General features: G+C 49.2%; 1 protein-coding gene across 4 annotated transcripts; it reads left to right on the top strand.

The window, feature by feature from the left end:
* Positions 1–440: 440 nt before the first annotated feature.
* Positions 441–17,358, top strand: ZNF275 (zinc finger protein 275). Of its 4 annotated transcripts, XM_059679931.1 has the most exons (5): positions 441–579; positions 5,205–5,298; positions 9,945–10,053; positions 10,737–10,833; positions 11,427–17,358. In XM_059679931.1, exon 5 carries the CDS (start codon positions 11,483–11,485, stop codon positions 12,581–12,583), a length of 1,101 nt encoding a protein of 366 aa, XP_059535914.1. In that variant the 5' UTR covers positions 441–579; positions 5,205–5,298; positions 9,945–10,053; positions 10,737–10,833; positions 11,427–11,482; the 3' UTR covers positions 12,584–17,358. The 4 variants fall into 4 exon arrangements, with proteins under 4 accessions (XP_059535914.1, XP_059535913.1, XP_059535916.1 ...); XM_059679930.1 differs by lacking the exon at positions 5,205–5,298; XM_059679933.1 differs by lacking the exon at positions 5,205–5,298 and having other exon boundaries at positions 11,399–17,358.
* The last annotated feature ends 429 nt before the right edge of the window (positions 17,359–17,787 follow it).

Raw genomic sequence — 17,787 nt, 5'->3', positions numbered from 1 at the left:
GTATTCTCAGTCCCTGGCGCAACCAGGGCTCACATCTTTAGTAAATCAGTGACGCACTCTGACCCCTCCAGTGGGGCCTGATTTTGCTCTATTTCGCCGGACATTCTCCTCTCCCCACCCTCACCCCCGTCCAGAAAGCACCCGGGAGAAGGCGTCCTTTATATTCCTTCGTTCCCTTTTTTCGTGGGCTGGTAGGTTCGTTCACTCGTTCATTCATTAATTCACTAGTACATTCGATCCACTCCCCCCACCTCCACCCAGGCTTCGCCAGCGCGCGCACAACTCCAAGGGCTCTGGCTGGACCCACCCCCCACCCGGCCTCAGTCCCGCCCCGCCCCGCCCCGCCCCGCCCCCTTTCTGGACCAATCGTAGCCTGAATACTGGGCGGGGCCAGGGTCTGGGCGGAGCCTCGCTCCACACTACCCCTGGCGGCGCCCGCGGCTCCGGAAACGCTCCGCGGGGCTGTGGGGCTCAGCCGGGCGCGGGTGGCTCCGTGGCGCTTCCTGCCACGCCGGGCCTGCCGGGGCCGCTCCCGCGCCGCTCAGCCGAGAGCCGCGCGTCGACTACCGCTGGGCTGGGGTAAGCGTGCGGGCCACGGGAGGATGTGCGCGGAGCAATGAAGGGTGTGCTGAGACGGGTGATCATTTGGGACGCGAGAGGATGTCCTGGGGGCCCGGGACAGTACGCGGGCCGCGGGTGAATGTGTGGGACTGAGGTGATCCTGTGGACCGCGGAAGGATGCGCAGGGGGATGACCCGGGAAAATGTGAGGGTTTGGGATGAGTGCTTCGGAGAGTGTGAGGTTAGAGGGGACTGTCAAGCCTTGTGAGGTGGGCCTGCAGTAGGCTGTTTGGCCTTGGGGCCAGCCGGAGAGGGGACTGGGTCCGGGTTGAGGGGTAGGAGGAGGGCCGAAGGCCTTCCCACGGCGGGCAGGGGGCGGTGGTCAGGGGCGGGATTCGCGGACGTGTGGAGGCCTACGCTGCTTTTTCGGAAGACGTTAAGGCGTGGGAACGGGTCTGTGGGAAGGAACTGACCCCCTCCCCAAACGAAATGGAGGCCGAGGGGGGAGGGTGTTAGGTGGGTTTTTAAAGGGCATTTCCCCAGTCTGGGAGGGGGCGGGGGCTGAGCCGCAGTCCGGGGCGCCTGGTAAGTGAGCTGGGAAGGCTCCTGCTAGTGGAGTCCCTCCTTTGCTTTTGGGTGGGGGTCGAGCCTCATCTTGGCAGGGAGGATGGAGGCGGATAGACTAGACTCGGAGCCCAAGGTCTGTGAGGGAGGGGGAGGGGCAGCCCTTGCTCAAGGCCCTTGGTCTTAACAGGGCTTTATCTGTTGCCCTTCTAGGGGCCACCATCTTCTGCTCCAGTACCACCTCCCCCAAAACTCCTTTGCTGCCTCCTTTAGTCTATATTTGGGTGATTAATTACATGTCTTTTTCCATCCTTCCCCCCCGCCCCCCCCACACACACACTCGCCTGCTGCCCAAAGCTCATGGTCCTTTTCAATCACCACCCCCCCCCCCAAAAAAAAATCCTGGCCCTCTTCCCGGAGGTCCCACCCTGTTCCAACTGACACCCTCCAGCCAGCGTTTGCCTAGCCCAGCCACCAGCCCCCTCCAGTCTCCTTGGTCAGTAAAATATTTCTTCAACCTCAGACCCGACATTTTTCCTTTACCAAAGGATTTCAGATGGGATTGCTAGGACAGTACCTCCTCTGGGCACTAATGCCCAGATCTGCCAGTCCCCCTCCCCCATTGGGCCTTTAAGTAGAAGCAGCTTGTACAGTGCTTGGCACAGTCCAGTCCATTCCCAAAAAAAGTCCCTGAGCTATATTTAGAATCCTATTGAGCAGCGATTTCCAGCCTTCTTTGGGTGAGAGACCCCTTGGAAAATCACTAGAAAATGTGAATTCTCTTCCAGAAGTCTGACAGAACATAGTAGGGTTCCACTTAGGAGGCTCATGGGCCAGAATCCTGTCTGCTGAGCAGAGGGGAGGTAGCCTCCAGATCTAGATGGCCCAGTGCTAAGGAGGAGCAGCAGCTCTATATCCCAAGCCCGGTGCTGGTTAGAAATGCAGACTCCTTGGCCCCACCCACACCTGCTACTCTGCCCCTGGAGTTCTTAGCAAAAGCCAAGCCAGGGTGCTAACCCACTAATCCAGCTCGAGCCTTAACTTACCTGAGCTCCTCAAATGGCTCAGGGACCCCTTGGGATTTGTACAGCATCCCCCGCCCTCATTTAGATTCTTTCATATCCAGGGCAGTATAACCTAAATGAAGCTGTGCTTACAATTTATTTTGATTTTTACTAAAATGGCATGCATCTTCTTGGAGAAATGGGAACATAAATCTTTCCTCAAGTAAGTACAACAAACATTACAAACTCCCCTTCTGGTTTACCTTCTGGCTTTTTATAGAAGGGAAAGAAAATGGAAACCTAAACAGAGAGGGACAGGTGCCCAGGCAGAGTGAGAGAGCAAAACTGAGGAAGACAGAGACAGATGCCTCCCACCCACACACACCAAAAAAGACACACACACACAGACAAAAACATCCTGAGAGAAACAGACTTTTCCTGGTGAAACACCCTCTCTTTTGGCCCTTTAAGATTCTGCCACTTCTAGTAGTGGTGCATTTGTACAGTACAGGGTGAGCCCAAATGAGGACTTTGGGGCCCCATCTTGGCCAGGCAGGTAAAGAGCCAGACCGGCTCCAGCCCTGGGCTCAGCATCCTGGCCTTGCTGGGGGCGGGAGGGGGGGGCAGAGATAGGGATCTTGCAGAGTATGTTCAGTTCAGCCTGTCCTTTGGTTGAGCATTCACGACCCAAAAAGACATGTTCCCAAGTCTGCTTCTGTCTCCTTGAATTATTTTGGTCCAACAGGTAGGACATTTATCTGGTTGACTAATCACTCAGAATCGTTCCAAGACGTGATGAGCCATCTCTGTGTGTCCCTTTGGGTTAAGTCTGGGTGTTGACAGACCTATCTGGTGGCCTTAAAGCTGGCCTGCTGTTAGAAGACCCCACGGGTGGGGAAGCAAGATGGTGAGAACTATTGTTTCCGTTGTGGAAGCGACTGTATTTTCATATATGTCAGTATCGCCTCACCGTCTTTGCCCAGACACAGTTCTCTCAGTGTAAGTGATACAACTCAAGGAAGAACAGGTCCCCAGGAAGGAGAATTGGGGATCCAGGTGATCATGTGGATGGGAGAAGGAGCTGAAGGCACCTATCTGAATTAGATGCTGATAAAAAGACCCAAAAAGGTACCCCAGGACATTTTTGCTCCAGCCCAGAACCAAACTGAACATCATGAGCCGCCTATTGTCTTCTGGCGCCTGTGAACATTCTGCTGCAGTCCTTATCTAGATACTCCAGGAAGTCCAGGTGTTTCTGGCACCCCTTGGAAATTTCCAGAAGCTGCCAGAATGATCTAGTTTGGGTGGCCTTGCTGCTTGTCCCCTGCCCCCACTGCCCAGGGACTGACGAGTGCCAAAGTGGTTGCTTGGCTATTTGTGCCATGTGGTTGGTCAAAAACTGATCTTTTAGACTCCAAATCAACCTTTACTAGCAGCCAGATATCCAGGGGAGGGGTCCTCAGCTCAAAGTCGACCAGAAGACACCTAATTCTTTTTGTGATTATGGGTTGGTTTTTGTCTCCATTGAATTCAACTCTTTCTGTTCTCTCTGATCAAAGCTAAATGATTATTTTGGTTCTCTTAATGTTTCTGATTCCCTGCGCAAAAGTCTATTTAAATGAGTTGGTTGAAATTCACATTGCCATCTAAAGCACTATCAGGAACACTTGTTCACGCAATGAGCTCTCATGCTTTGCAATGCATGGCTTTTCAGACTGCCAGGCAGGGGGTTAGCATGGACATGATCTCCCTGTGTTTATGAAACAGCCGCAGTGGCGTGGCACTCGACGAGGTTCAAGGTGGAATCTGAAGTCACTTGAGGGCTCTGGGTCTCTGAGAGCATCTAGTCATTAGCCACACTTCACATCTCACTTAATAAAGGAAGATAATATGATTTATATTAGGAGGCAGAGATATGCCTTCCTGTATCTTTCTCTGAAGTTACATTTCCCGGCTGGGTGTAGGGAGTGCACTGTGTGAGGTTGCTTGTTGGCGGGTGCTTATCCACAGTGACTTACTTTTGAAGGTCAGCCTCATCCCCTGGATCCATTGGATACACGACAATGGCTTTTATATTCTGCCTGGAACTGCTTTGACCTTGGTCCCCCAAGGTCCACTTTCAGAAGGCAGCAGACACCTGTTTTTGTTACTCTGGTCACGGCGTCCAGCATTTCCAGATTAGTTCCACCATTTTAAAGTGGAGCCATTGTGCAACATGGCTTCTAATGATCAGGTTGTCTCCGAGATTGGTGATAATTTTATTTTTTAACTGCAGTGAGGGGTTAATATGTATTATCTCTTGTAACGATCTGTCTTTGCTTCTCCAAAAGCTTTTACCCGACACACTTGGTTAATTACGCAGAGTTTAGCTTCCTTTTGTGAAATCAAGGCTCACCTTTTCCCTCCCGTGTTTGTGAGCACCTTCGAAAAGATTTCTGTGTCTGTGGGCTCTGTTGCTGTGGGCGGTGATGTGGTGATGTGAGGTGCCCTCAGGTGAAGACCCTGGGCAAGCCTGGTACAAGAAGGACCACTCCTGTTGCTACCTGGGAAAGAATAACCAACGATTCGCTTGGGAGTTGTGGCTCCGGGATTTCAACAGTTAATCAGGCCAGATAAATAAAAAACACTTTGGTGGGATCCGCTCCATTAAATGGAACACTTCAAGAGGATTTTCTCAAATGTGGGTGGCTTAGAAGAACTGTGTGTGCGTGTGCGTGTGTGTGTGTGTGTGTGTGAGAGAGAGAGAGAGAGAGAGAGAGAGAGAGAGAGAGAGAGAGAGATACATCTGCAGGGACTCTCCATGACTGCCTATCTTCTGGTGATAGAGGTTGGGTATTATTTCTCTCCTCTATTGTGGTTCGAAAAGTCTAAAATACTGGGAGCTGGACCTTAGGCAAGTTACTTAACTTCTTGGATCCATGACTTCCTTCTCTGTAAAATGGAGGCGTAATAACTTACAGGTTGTGACAATTAGACAAATTAATTTGGGGGACGGGAACACATTTCCAAACCCGTAAATGGCAGTTTGCTCTGTTTAATGTGCCCCTCCCCCTCTGTTTATCACTACCCACTCAAGGCCAGGAGCTGCTGCAGATGTTGGGGGTAGGGGTGACCAAGAAAAAAAAGACCCCTGTCCTGTGAGAGGTGACATTTCTTCTGGGGAAAGTCAGGTAAAAACAAACAATTTCAGAGGATAATTTTTAGGTAGTAAAAAGTGTTACTAGTATTACTAGTATACCCTGATGGGGCTGGAGAGTGAAGACACTCGAGTGAGGTCTGAATTCCTAGAAGAAGCCACTTGTGTAATGGCCAGAGGCCCTGAAAGGCATCGCCTTGGCATATCTAGGAATGATGAAGGTCAGAGTGTCTGGAAGGAATGACTGAGATTTGGGGTGCAGAATATGGGTCTGCTGGGTCAGCCAGGGCCCTGTCAGGGGTTAAGGACTTACTTGGGTCTCTGGCCTAAGGGTTTGTAACAGGCCATCTTTCTCAGAAGGTGAAAGCAAGGTGTTCTCCCACCGCCCTTACACTTGGCAGCAAAACCTCAATGTCAGTTGGAAGTACATCTTAATAAATGAATCGTATAAGTAATCTATGACCAGTTCGTTTCGAGTTGGAAGTCAAACCAGACATCAAATGTAAACCAGGAAGAATCCAGCTGCTCAGAGAGGACCCTGCCCAGGTGGTAGCGGGACGTAGAGGGCTTGGCTGCTGGACACTTGGGGCTTAATTCACACATCAGGGAATCGCCTGTGCTGGGCAGCTGGTTAGAGATGGGAAGGGGGCTTCTGTGGATGCTGGGGCCAAGGAAGGCCTGCACACACCTGTCCATGGCGCTGACAGTGTGGGAGGAGGGGGGAAACAAGCCCTGGAAGTCGCAACCCCATGGTGCTGCCTCTAAGTTTTCTGGGACTACCCACATTCCTGCCAACCCCTCTTCCCTGTCTGTACCTGCCTTGCCCATGTGGGCCCTTCAGGATGTTGCCCAGCTTGGAGGGCGGTTCCCTGTTGTCTCCTTGGCCTCAGCCCTGTCCTCTTGCATCTGAGCACCTTTTTTATCCAAAATCTACCCACACCTTTTAAAATTGTTATTCCTTTCTGATTACCAAAGAAATGCAGTTTGGTTACCAGTAATTCACACATTACAGAAACAGAAAGCTGACCTTTCTAGACCCAGACCCCACCCCAGGGTAGCACTCACTGCAGTATAGGTGTGCCCATTTTAGCTACAAGCCGATCTCAGTTTATGCCTTTCACCTCCTAAAAAGCAAATCTATATTTAGCCATCCTCTCCCCTTTGCCTACCTTTTTTTGATGATTTAACAAATAGTTCTGTCTGTCTACATCTTCTGCCAAGGATTCGCATTTTTATAATCTGCATGTCATCCTGCATCGGCCACCTGTTGATTTTTTTTTTCATTTTTATTTATTTTTGTTTTGTTCATTTGTTTATTGGTTTTCTGCCACCTGTTGATTTGATACCTAACCTCTCCAGTTGTGCCCCCTCTGAGTTCTAGGACCCTTCACTACAGTCTCCAGAGCTCTGAGCTGCATTCATAATTCTCCCACTCTCTCTCATTTTTATGACATGGGGATAACTTAGACCCTTCCTGTTGGTGATAGTATATTGTTTTCCATCCTTTTATTTTTAACCTACCCAGGTCTTTACATTTAAAGTCTTTATATAAATTTAAGATTTCTTGTAGACAGCATATAGTTGAGACTCATTTTTTAAATACAGTCTGATAATATCTGCCTTTTATTTGGAGTGTGTAGTCCGTTTGTACTTTTTTTCTTTTTATTAAATTTATTGGGGGGATATTGGTTAACAAAATATTACAGATTTCAGGTACCCGATTCTACAACACATCATCTGTACACTGTATTGTGTGTTCACCACCCCAAGTCAAGTCTCCTTCAGTCACCATTTATCCCCCCTTTACTAGCTTCTACTCCCCAACTCCCCTTTTCCCTCTGGTAATCACCATACTGTTGCCTGTACCCTCATAGGGTTTTTTGGTTTTTTGCTTAATCCCTTCGCCCAGCCTTCAGCCCTCTGCTACCAGTCTGTTCTCTATCTATGAGTCTGTTTCTATTTTGTTTGTTACTTTATTCTGTTCATGAGATTCTACCTATGAGTGAAATCATATGGCACTTGTCTTTCTCTGTCTCATTTCACTTAGCATAATGCTCTCCCCACCCCAAAAAAAGTGAGGTGCGTTTACATAATGGAATACTACTTAGCTGTAAAAAAAGAGAAGGAAATCCTACCCTTTTTGACTCCATTTGCATTTCACTTAATTATATGGTTGGATTTAAATTTACTGTCTTGCTGTTTGTTTCTATCTGTCCCATCTCTTCTTTAAGGAAAAAGAATATTAAGGAAAGGAATATTACTGTTTTTATTTCCCTTTGTTGTTGAAAGTATTACAGATGTTCCCCTTTTTCCCCCATTGACACCCCCAACCTCTCTCCTGCCCTCTCCCTGGGCCTTCACTGCACTGTTGTCTACTGAATGCCCCAGGTGATCACTGAGGAGGACTCTCTGCTGGTTGTTTGGACCCTGAACATCTCTCTTGCTTTGTGTGTTCTGGGAATTATTCTACTTACAGCTTCCTGGTCCTGCTTTCCCCAGTCTTGGAGTTTCACTGTGTGCATTCATGGCTGGGGAGTCAGGAAAGACACGAGGGGAGTTTTATGAAGACCTTTTTTTGGAGTTCTTTTTCTGCATAGCTCCCTCCTTTCTGGAACTCTGCTCTGGCACGTCTGGCTGCCTTAAACACCGATCTGTGCCTTGAAGCCAGCGAGCTCTATTTGGGTCCTCCTTCTCTACACTCTCAGTCTGGAAATTGCTTCCAGAGAGAGAACCTGGACAGCGATAAGGCTCACCTCATTTTGTTTTTCTTCTCTCAGGGATCATGATCCTGTGCTGCCTGCTGTCTAATGTCTAAAAACTGTTGCTTTGCCTTAGCCAGTTTTCTCAGTGGTTAGAGCACCAGCCCGCAGACTGAAGGGTCTTGGGTTCAGTTCTGGTCAAGGGCATGTACTTCAGTTGCAGCCTCAATCCCTGCCCTGGTCGGGGAATGTGCGAGAGGCAACTCAATCGATGTTTCTCTCTCTGTGTCTCTACCTCTCCCTTCCACTCTCTCTAAAAATCAATGAGAAAATACCCTCAGGTGAGGAGGATTAACAACAATAACAAAAAAAATCCTGTTGCCATACATCTATTCTATACAGTTTTCTGCTTGTTTATGGCAGGACATAAAGTCTATCCTTGTTACTCCATCACAGCCAGAAGTGGAAATCTCCATCCATCCTTTTAACATAGCATCGAATTTTATGTAAGTCTTTCAGCTGGAGTATCTGGGCTTTGTACTCCTTGAGCTGGTGTAAAAATGCTTCCTTTTCTTTTAATTATAAATGGAATTGAATTGACCTGGCATCAGAACAGACACCATGCTCCTGTTTCTTTGAACTCACGGAAGTGGGAGGCCTGTGATGCGCACGTCTGTGGTAGCATCTTGTAATTTTTCACCTATTCTGCAACCTGGGAGAAAAAGGTAACATATATATTATTCAGACCTTTTTTATTAATTTAGTAAGGTAGTGCTTGAAGATATTTTCTTTGATGCTTCTTTTTCCAGCTTTTTTTTTTTAATCTCCATTTTGTCCAATGTATCACACAAGTGTTCTTGTCTGTGGCTGACTCATGGTCACCTGGCGCACTGCTTCAGTGGGTGGGAGGTGGCTAATAAAGGCCTTGCCGCTGGGCAGAAAGCCCTGCCTCCTGCCCTTCGTTGCCTCTCTTCTCTCCAGTGGCCCGATCTGGCTTTTTGTTGCCCCTACACAGTTGGAAAGAATCTCTCACTTCCTAATTATTTCTTCTGATATTCTTCGGGTAACGCTTTCTTTCTGTGCAGTGTGAGTGGGCACTGACCTCTTCAAGGCTCACTGCTGGGAGGCCTGTGGCTGGCCTGTCTCTGAGAGCCAGTCTCCCCGCCATCGGCCCTCCGTCTTTGTCTTCTCCCGGCTGTGCCTGGGCTACCATTCATTTGTCTCGTCAGGGCTCCCTCTGGCCTGCCTGCATTCATTCTTAGTCCACTTTGCCCACTACTTGGGGTATGTTTTCTTAGGCCTACCCAGGCTGTGGCTTGTCATTCGACGGCTATGCAAGAGAAGACTCAACAAGATATAAAACCAGTGGAAAGGAAGTTGCCAGTCACATCCCAGGGCTGCTGTCACTCACAGCTCTTTTCACTTCCCTTAACTTTGCCTGCTCCTGCCCCCCACCAGGGTCTTGCCCTTCCCCGGGATAGAGCTGGGGAAAACAGGTCCTAGTAGGCCATCTTGAGATGCTAGAGGGCCAGGTGAGCTGTGCTGTCTTCTGCCCGTCACTCCTCCCTGTTCTACCCTCAGCCTCACCTCTTGCCTGAGCATGACACAAGGCAGGGCCTGGACCTCAGCTGCTGCCTTCCCTCCCTTCATTTCTCCCTTCCTCCGCTTCTCTCCCTGGGCTCTGCCAAGGAATGGATGCCCACTGGGCTTGTAATCCCCATCATACCACTGGGGGAGCTAAATTTCAATCCAGGAAAGGGACTGAACCAAGGTCCCTGGGGAGGCCAGTGCCGTGGCCCAGGTCTCCTGGCACATGGTCAGGTTGTCTTCCTAGGACTTCTCGACACTTGCGCATAGATCTCCATGTTAGCAGGGCACACCCGCTGCAGACCCTCACCTCATGTCCCTGTTGTTACTGGGACTGCCTCTACCTCATTCTAGAATGGATGGGAGAACTGATGATCCTTTTTAATTCTTTCAGGATACACTGACATTTGGTGACGGGGCACAGTACCTCACAAAAAGGGAGTGGTTGAGGCTGGACCCTGAGCAGAGGACGCCGGCATATTACGGCAACGTGACTTCTGTGGGTAAGGACACCCCTAGCCCTTCCACCAGCTTCATGATCCTAAGCAGCAGGAGTGGGATGGAGGGGGCTTGTGCCCCTTAGGGATGGGCTGTAAGAAAATACAAGGGTCTGTTACACTCGATTTCTCGCAGGGCTCCCCCCAACTTCTAATGGCATAGATAGGCTCCCCTCCAGTTTTTTATTAGAAAAGAAATTGAAATACATGTGCCACTGTAATTTATAATTAATTAATCTCACAAATGATACAAATCGCATGGCCATTTCATTATAGTTGACTGTCGAGAGAAAGGTTGGCAACAGCAAGCTCCTGTTCACCATCATGCTGATGTGTGAGGTAGCGAGGGTTCTTAGAAGAGAGCCGCCGGGGCCACATGTGGATTGTGGAAGAGCATGGAGTTCAGTGTGGGGCCCCGAGGGGGTGGATATAGAGAAAGGGAGGGTCCACTTCCCAGGACAACCACCTGCCACTCCAACGGAGCAGGCCCAGAGCCATCTCATCGAGCCCCTGGCAGGAGTTACCCATTGGGGAAGGCATTTGAAATGGACGAATGACTTCCGAAAATCACAGCCAACCTAGACTTTGAGAATTGAAGGAGGTTCCCCTTTGAAGTCCCTGCTTATTCTGTGCTCTTTCCGATGCCATCTCTGGCCGCTGCCATAACCCATTTCCTTTCCCACGAGCAGGAGTTCCTGTTTTGAATCCTGCCTTGGTCTCTCACTGGGTGCCAGGACACGCACTATTGGTATCAGACCCTTAACGCGGATCGAGCTACGTATTCTGGTGAGTGAAAAAGAATCCTAAAGAAATGTGAGGAAATGGTGGGGGAAGCCCAGCTGAGTCTTTGGGGAAAGGGTGTGCCTGCTGCTCAGTCACAGAAGGGGAGACCTCCCTGGGCCCACTTTGGTAGGAAGCACGATCAGTCAGGCTCTTCTGCCCTTTCCCTCTATGGTCCTTGCTTCTGGTCGGATGAGCACCAGCTGTCCTGACCCGGTGGCCCCCAGGCCCAGTGCTCTGCAGCTGTCTCAGGAGGAAAGCGATTCTTTTAAAATATATATATACTTTTATTGATTTCAGAGAGAAAGGGAGAGGGAGGGAGGGAGAGAGAGAGAGAGAGAGAGAGAGAGAGAAATATCAATGATGAGAGAGAATCACTGATTGGCTGCTTCCTGCACACCTCCCACTGGTGATCAAGCCCATAAGCATGGACATGTGCTCTGACCAGGAATCAAACCATGGTTCAATGGCCTTCGTGGTTCATAGGTTGACGCTCAACCACTGAGCCACGCCAGCTGGGCAGGAAAGTGATTCTTAACAAAGAATAACCTCCTTCCTCCCTCCTTTACAGACTACAGTGTCTGTGGTTCTCATTTCAGAAAGCATCTTGGCGACCCAACACCAGACGAAGGGTGAAGACGCCCAACCACAGGAGATGGCATCCAGGAGCTCCTCGAGGGCTAGTGAGCCCAAACCTGAGGTCAAACAGAATGGGGACTCTAAGGGGAGGGGAGGGAACCCCCAGAATCTGCCTGTAGAGCATCACTTTGCGTGTAAAGAGTGTGGGGATGCGTTTCGGCTTAAGGTCCTCCTTGTGCAGCACCAGAGAATTCACAGTGAGGAGAAGGGCTGGGAGTGTGGGGATTGCGGGAAGGTCTTCAGGGGGGTCTTTGAGTTCAATGAGCACCGGAAGAGCCACGTGGCTGTAGAGCCCCGCCCCGGCCCAAGCCAGGCCCTGGATGATGCCACGGAGAAGAGGGAGCAAATGGAGGAGGAGGCAAAGCCCTTCGAGTGTGAGGAATGTGGGAAAAGGTTTAAGAAGAACGCAGGCCTTAGTCAACATCTGCGCGTCCACAGCAGAGAGAAGCCCTTTGATTGCGAGGAGTGTGGGCGATCCTTCAAAGTGAACACCCACCTCTTTCGCCATCAGAAGCTGCATATTTCAGAAAAGCCCTTTGCCTGCAAGGCCTGTAGCAGGGATTTCCTGGATCGCCAAGAGCTTCTCAAGCACCAGCGAATGCACACCGGCCACCTGCCTTTCGACTGTGACGACTGCGGCAAGTCCTTCCGAGGGGTCAATGGCCTGGCCGAGCACCAGCGCATCCACAGCGGTGCCAAGCCCTATGGGTGTGCCCACTGCGGCAAGCTGTTCCGGAGGAGCTCAGAGCTCACTAAGCATCGGCGGATTCACACAGGCGAGAAACCATACGAGTGCGGCCAGTGCGGGAAGGCCTTCAGGCAGAGCTCCAGCCTCCTGGAGCACCAGCGCATACACACGGGCGAGCGGCCCTATGCGTGTGGCGACTGCGGCAAGGCCTTCCGGGGCCCCTCCGACCTGATCAAACACCGGCGGATCCACAGCGGACTGAAGCCCTACGAGTGTGACAAGTGCGGGAAGGCCTTCCGGAGGAGCTCAGGCCTGAGTCGCCATCGGAGAACCCACAGTGGAGCCAAACGCTGTGAGTGCAGTGAGTGTGGCCGCGTGTTTAAGAGGCGATCCTCGCTGCAGAAGCATCAGCCAACCCATCATGAGTAGATGAGGCCCGCAGACCCTTGTCTGTCCATGGGTCCCTGTTCTCCCTACCCCCCCTCCACCCTAGAGTGGAATGGCAGAGTCAAAGGAGATGAACAGTTTTGTAGCGCTTATATATTTTATTGTCAGAAAGGTTGAAACCAATTTATACTGCCACCAGCAATTTATAAGTGTACATTTCCCATTTTGCCTCTCGAGAGTAGCTTTGTCCATTTTAATTTATTTCAGCCAGTTTATCTGGCATCAGATAGCTTCAAGGTATTTAAATCTGCAGGCCTTGAATCTGAGAATGCGAGGAGAAACCTGGATGTGGGGCTGGAGGGCGGCTTGTTGGTCCTCCCCTCTGAACTCCCACCTCAGGGAAACTGACACAGCTATTCAGTGATGGTGTCAACATAATGTGAGCCCAACTTTCCCGAAGAAAAGATTGCCCCAAAGTCTTTTGGCCTACTTGAATCTATAAATTTTTAGGGATGTAAATAGAATACTCAAATGTGTCATAATGTTTAACTTATTTAGTTACACATACATATTATAAATCACATATTATATAGAATAATATATTAATTTAGAAAATATTCCCCTTTCCCCCCACACTCGGCTCCATATCATTTTGTTCTAACTCCTCACGTGCATTTCTGACCTCACTAGCCTGGGAGCCCCTTTTGAGTCATCAGTTTCAAAGCACATCAAATGGTTTCCATCCATTCGAGCTGTGTTCCATGTAGCATTGTGACAAGGCTCTCACTAGAAATTTCCTCCCAAACCATAAGTACGTGTCCATGTAAGATTAGGACAATTGTTTTTAAAAATTGTCTCATAACTTTACAATATAACCACTCAAGGTGTTCCTTTTTTAAATGACCTTTCAAAGCCTTTTAAGCATCTAAAACTTGTCATTGTGAGGTCATACTCCTAGGTTCCATTTCTTTTGTGTCCTTTTTTCTGAAACCAATTCTATCTGGTGAGTCCCACACATACACAAAACTAGCATCGGTTGGAGTTTGCTTCAGGCTAATGAGTTGTCCTTAGCAGCACTATCTTGTTCAAAATCAAGTAGTTGAGAGAGCATCCCCATAGTAACAGGGACATCAAGGACTCAAGTGTAAGGTGACACCTCCTTTTCGAGAACAATTGCCTGTCATCTAATGGGACCTAGATGTTACTTCTCAACCCTCAGTTCCGGCTCTAAAACGAGGATGATCACAGGACTACCTCCTGGGGTTATGGTGAGGACTGTGACACCACGCCCTGCATGGAGAGACACTCAGTGAAGGGCATCTGCTGTCATCGTTATAGTTATTGCTGTCATTCTATAGCTCATTAGTACCAGAACTGGGGATGGACCCAGGCCTTCTGACTCCTAGTCTCATCTTCTTTCTCATGCAGTGACTTACTGTTTCCGTTTTCTTGCATGCAAATTGTACGTTCATCTCCTTTGACCAGTTATCAAGTTACCTTTGGATATATTGACTTTATACAGAAGTTCTTTCTATATCGATTATGACGATCTCTTTCAATTTTATTGCTTTGTTCTCTGTAGCAGTTTTATTATACTTTTTGTTATGTAAGCTTTTAATTTTTACGTATCCAAGCATTCATTGTCTGTTAAGTCGTAATTTTCATTGGTTGAGTAGTTAGATAGGACATTTTGTTCTAGAATTTTAACTACAAACGAAAAGTTGAAAGCCCTGCCCCACCAGAAGGCGAATGTTCCAAGTGGGCAGGCTGGATGGGAATGGGCCGGAGAAGCAGGCTCACTCCTCATCCAAGACGCAGACTCTGTGCATGTCTGCAGGCAGTACTTGACTATCCAACCTGGCCACTCAGGCACATGAGAGAAACTTCCATCACAGCTTGGCCAGAACACTGACTGTTCCTCAGTCTAGCCCTGGCCATCAGCAGCAGGGCTGGACCTCACCTGATCGATGGGGTGGTCCCAACTTGTTCTTGGCAACAGCTGGCCATCCTTTGGACTCCTGGGAGCCTTGGCCATGTCTGGCGTGGATTCAGTGCCTGAGTAGCAGATCCACCCAAGAGACATCTCCTCCAACACAAGAAGACTCACCTGACGATGATGTCACGTGAATCGCATCCTCCTCTTAGGAAGTGACTCTGGAACAAGAAAGAAGTCAGTTTGGTGGCTTCCACTTTTGGTAACGAGGGGGTAATTCACCCGCGTGTTCTGATGTCACCTGCAGCCACACCTGAGAGGAGCAACAGAGCAAAGTCTCAGAGAGAAACTGTGCCCCTCTGGTAGCCTGCGTGTTACCGTGATTGAAGTTGGCCACACAGGCCTGGGCTGTTACTTACAGCAGGTGCGCCCAGAAGGGGCAACAAAACAAGGGTTTGGAGGGCAATGATGCCCTTCTGATGGTCCCTGTGGCATAGAAATAAAAGCTGGTCATTCTGGGGCTGGGCTGTTACTTCCAGCAGCCTCCCCAGGAGGAATAGCAGCAAGGGCTGGCCAGCAGCCTGGCCCCTCCTGCAGAGCCCACAGGGAGAAGGCAGCCACACGAGCTGTGGCTTCCCAGCAGCTGTGCCTGGGATCAGAGGCAGCAGGAGGGGCACTAGAGGGCCTGGAGAGGAAGTGTGCCCTTCTGATGGGCCCACCAAAGCTGAGGCGGAACTTCCCATCCTGGGAAGCAGGGTCCCACAGTGACCCCTGTGACCTTAGCCAGAAGGTACTCTGGAATGGCCGCCAGGCCACACCAGTGGCTATCTGCGACATCTCCATCCTGAGCCCCAGGCTGGAGATCCGCCGACAGCACTTGTTACATAGCAATTCCTTTTGCTCTGTGGGCTTCAGTTCTCGCAGTAGTCGTGAATCTGTGTCTGAGATCGCTACTTCCTTCTCGCAGCAGTTTTTCTCTTTTCAAGCTGTTATGATGTGTTTGATACAAGTGTCCTTTGGTAAGGAATGGTGATGTCATGGGGGGGACAATCTGGCACCTGTACCTGCAAGTACTCTGCCATTTCTTGCCCATTCACTAGGCATTTGTCGGATTTCTTGAAGGATCCAGATGCAGTAATGACTTGGAATTTAGCATCATCAACACTGCCTTGTTTCCCCAGCTGGGACACGACGTCCTGCCATCCCGTCATGCCCTCCTTTACTTTTTTCCATTCCTGGTTCTATAATTTCCTCTCAAAGAAACCCTTTTCCAGAGTTAACACTAAATACCGCGTCTTTTCCATCGCTGTGTTTGCTCCAAACAATCAATTTGTGGCTTTCACATATGTCCTGTAGTTGCCCCGAGTTCCGTTTTTGCCTCTGGCAACTAGGGGGTGGGTTTCCTAGGATTCTCTAGGTATACTACTACGTCAGATGCAAAATGTGATCCAGCTTTCTGTCGTGTGTGCTTGTCTATGCATTTGTGTATCTACCTCATTTCACTTTTCTTTCTAATCACACAGACCTTTTACAAGGGAAACGAAGAGCAGTTGGGTTACATAGAATGCTAGTTCTCATTAGAAATCTATCCTTTTCTTATATTCTGAAAGAAAGGCTCTATTGCTTTTATTAAAGTTTTGAATACTTGCTGAAATTTTCCCAAAAAAGCAATTGCTTACCATTTTTGCTGCTTGAGATTAGCTGTGTTGATTAGTTGTGTCAGACCCACTCTTAGATTTCCACAATGAGCCCCACCCGATCACAGTGGGCATCCTGTTCATGTGGTGTTGCATTCCCAGTGCCCCTGGCTTGGGTCCTGTTGTGTGCCATGTGACTCCCACCCCTCTTCTAGGCCACATTCATTCAACCACAACTAACCACGTGACTCATGGGCAGCAACTGGTCATCAGAGCTGGCTGGAGATGATAGGCCAGGCCTTTCAGGTTCTGCAAACAAGGAAACTGAGAAGTTTCTAGTTGGTATTGGAATAAAGAGGGAGCACTCCACATTTAGAGGAGTTGGGCAGCACTGGCTTGAAGATCTATGGGTTCCTCCTAGGTGCCACAGAGATGCTTCAATCCCAGCACCCTGGGGAAAGCCTGGTCTCATGTTCTTGGATTTCTGAGGACTGCCCTCCACTATAGACTTCCCTGACCAAGCCAGCTTGAGTGGGTCTCTGCTTTTTGCAATCTGTCAAGAGCCAATGTATCATTTGGCTGCTTCCTGAGAAGCATCACGTGACTGGCTTTCCTTATGTTCACATGGCCCGAGTTCCTGACCCAAGTCCCCCCCTGACTATAGTAAACACCCATTTAAATGTGGTACTGTTTTCTGTTTGCTAAGATGGGTTAAAAAATCTATGCCTTCTAGTATCAGTGAATTTGACCAATGCTTTTCTGTCTGATTATCATTCCTGTACTGACCCCAAGTTTGCCACCCACCGTGTTCCTGCTTTTGGAAGTGTTTCCCTACTTCCAGCAAATCCATCAGACAAAGAATCGATAACTTCTCTGTTACTCTGTATATTTACATTCTGTAATTGTCATTGCATCAGTTTGGGTGTTTACTTTCAAAAGTAGAAATGGTCTCTTTAAACTGGGCCTTCAGCAGTATTTGCATATCTAAACAGTAGCTATGTCCCACCCCAGTTCGTATTTTGGTTGTTGGCACTCCTTTCTCCTTCCTCCCAATCTCCATAACTTGTCTGTTTTATGGCACTTGACTATAATCAGCCTTGCACTAGAGCTTCGCCCTCCCTGCCTCCCCCACCCGTTAGATTGTGCGCTCTTAGAAGACAGGGGTGGTCTTTCATGTCTTATTCCCCTACCAGACCTAGCACAGTGCCTTGCATCAAGTAGATTTCAATAAATATATGTTAAATGGCTTTGGTCTCCTTAACTTATTTTGTCAAAATTTAGTTTATCAATTCTTCCCTGGCCTTTTCCACACTCTGGGGTCCAGGTGCTATGTTGGCTTCCACTTGCTGGATACTCAGAGGGGAGGGGAGATGCTCTGATGAGGGAGGGCTGGTTTTCCTGGAAGTTTGAGCTCCCCCTTGGCAGAAGGGGCCTGTCATTCAGCCACGTGCCTTCCCCCAGGCTGGACCCTAAGCTCCTCCCCTAAGGAATGGGGTAACAAATCACTTCTGGGACTTGAGAATCGGCCAGCCTCTCTGGGCTGGGTGAGGACAGGAGTGGGAAGGTCAGTCCTCTTGGTGGCCAGTGGCTGGCCCTCTCTCCGATGACCATTATCTCATAAAAGGCAGGTAATGAGGACAGGACCCTGGCTTCCTGGCCCTTCCAAATACAAACAG

The sequence above is a fragment of the Myotis daubentonii genome, chromosome X, assembly GCF_963259705.1.
Source record: "Myotis daubentonii chromosome X, mMyoDau2.1, whole genome shotgun sequence".
Classification (NCBI taxonomy): Eukaryota; Metazoa; Chordata; class Mammalia; order Chiroptera; family Vespertilionidae; genus Myotis; species Myotis daubentonii.
Note: the sequence above shows the minus strand (reverse complement) of the source record. Positions and strands in the feature narration are given on the sequence as shown.

Bases quoted from the DNA above. Each gene is read 5' to 3' on its own strand.
- ZNF275 (XM_059679930.1), top strand. From the start codon at position 11,483: ATGGCATCCAGGAGCTCCTCGAGGGCTAGTGAGCCCAAACCTGAGGTC.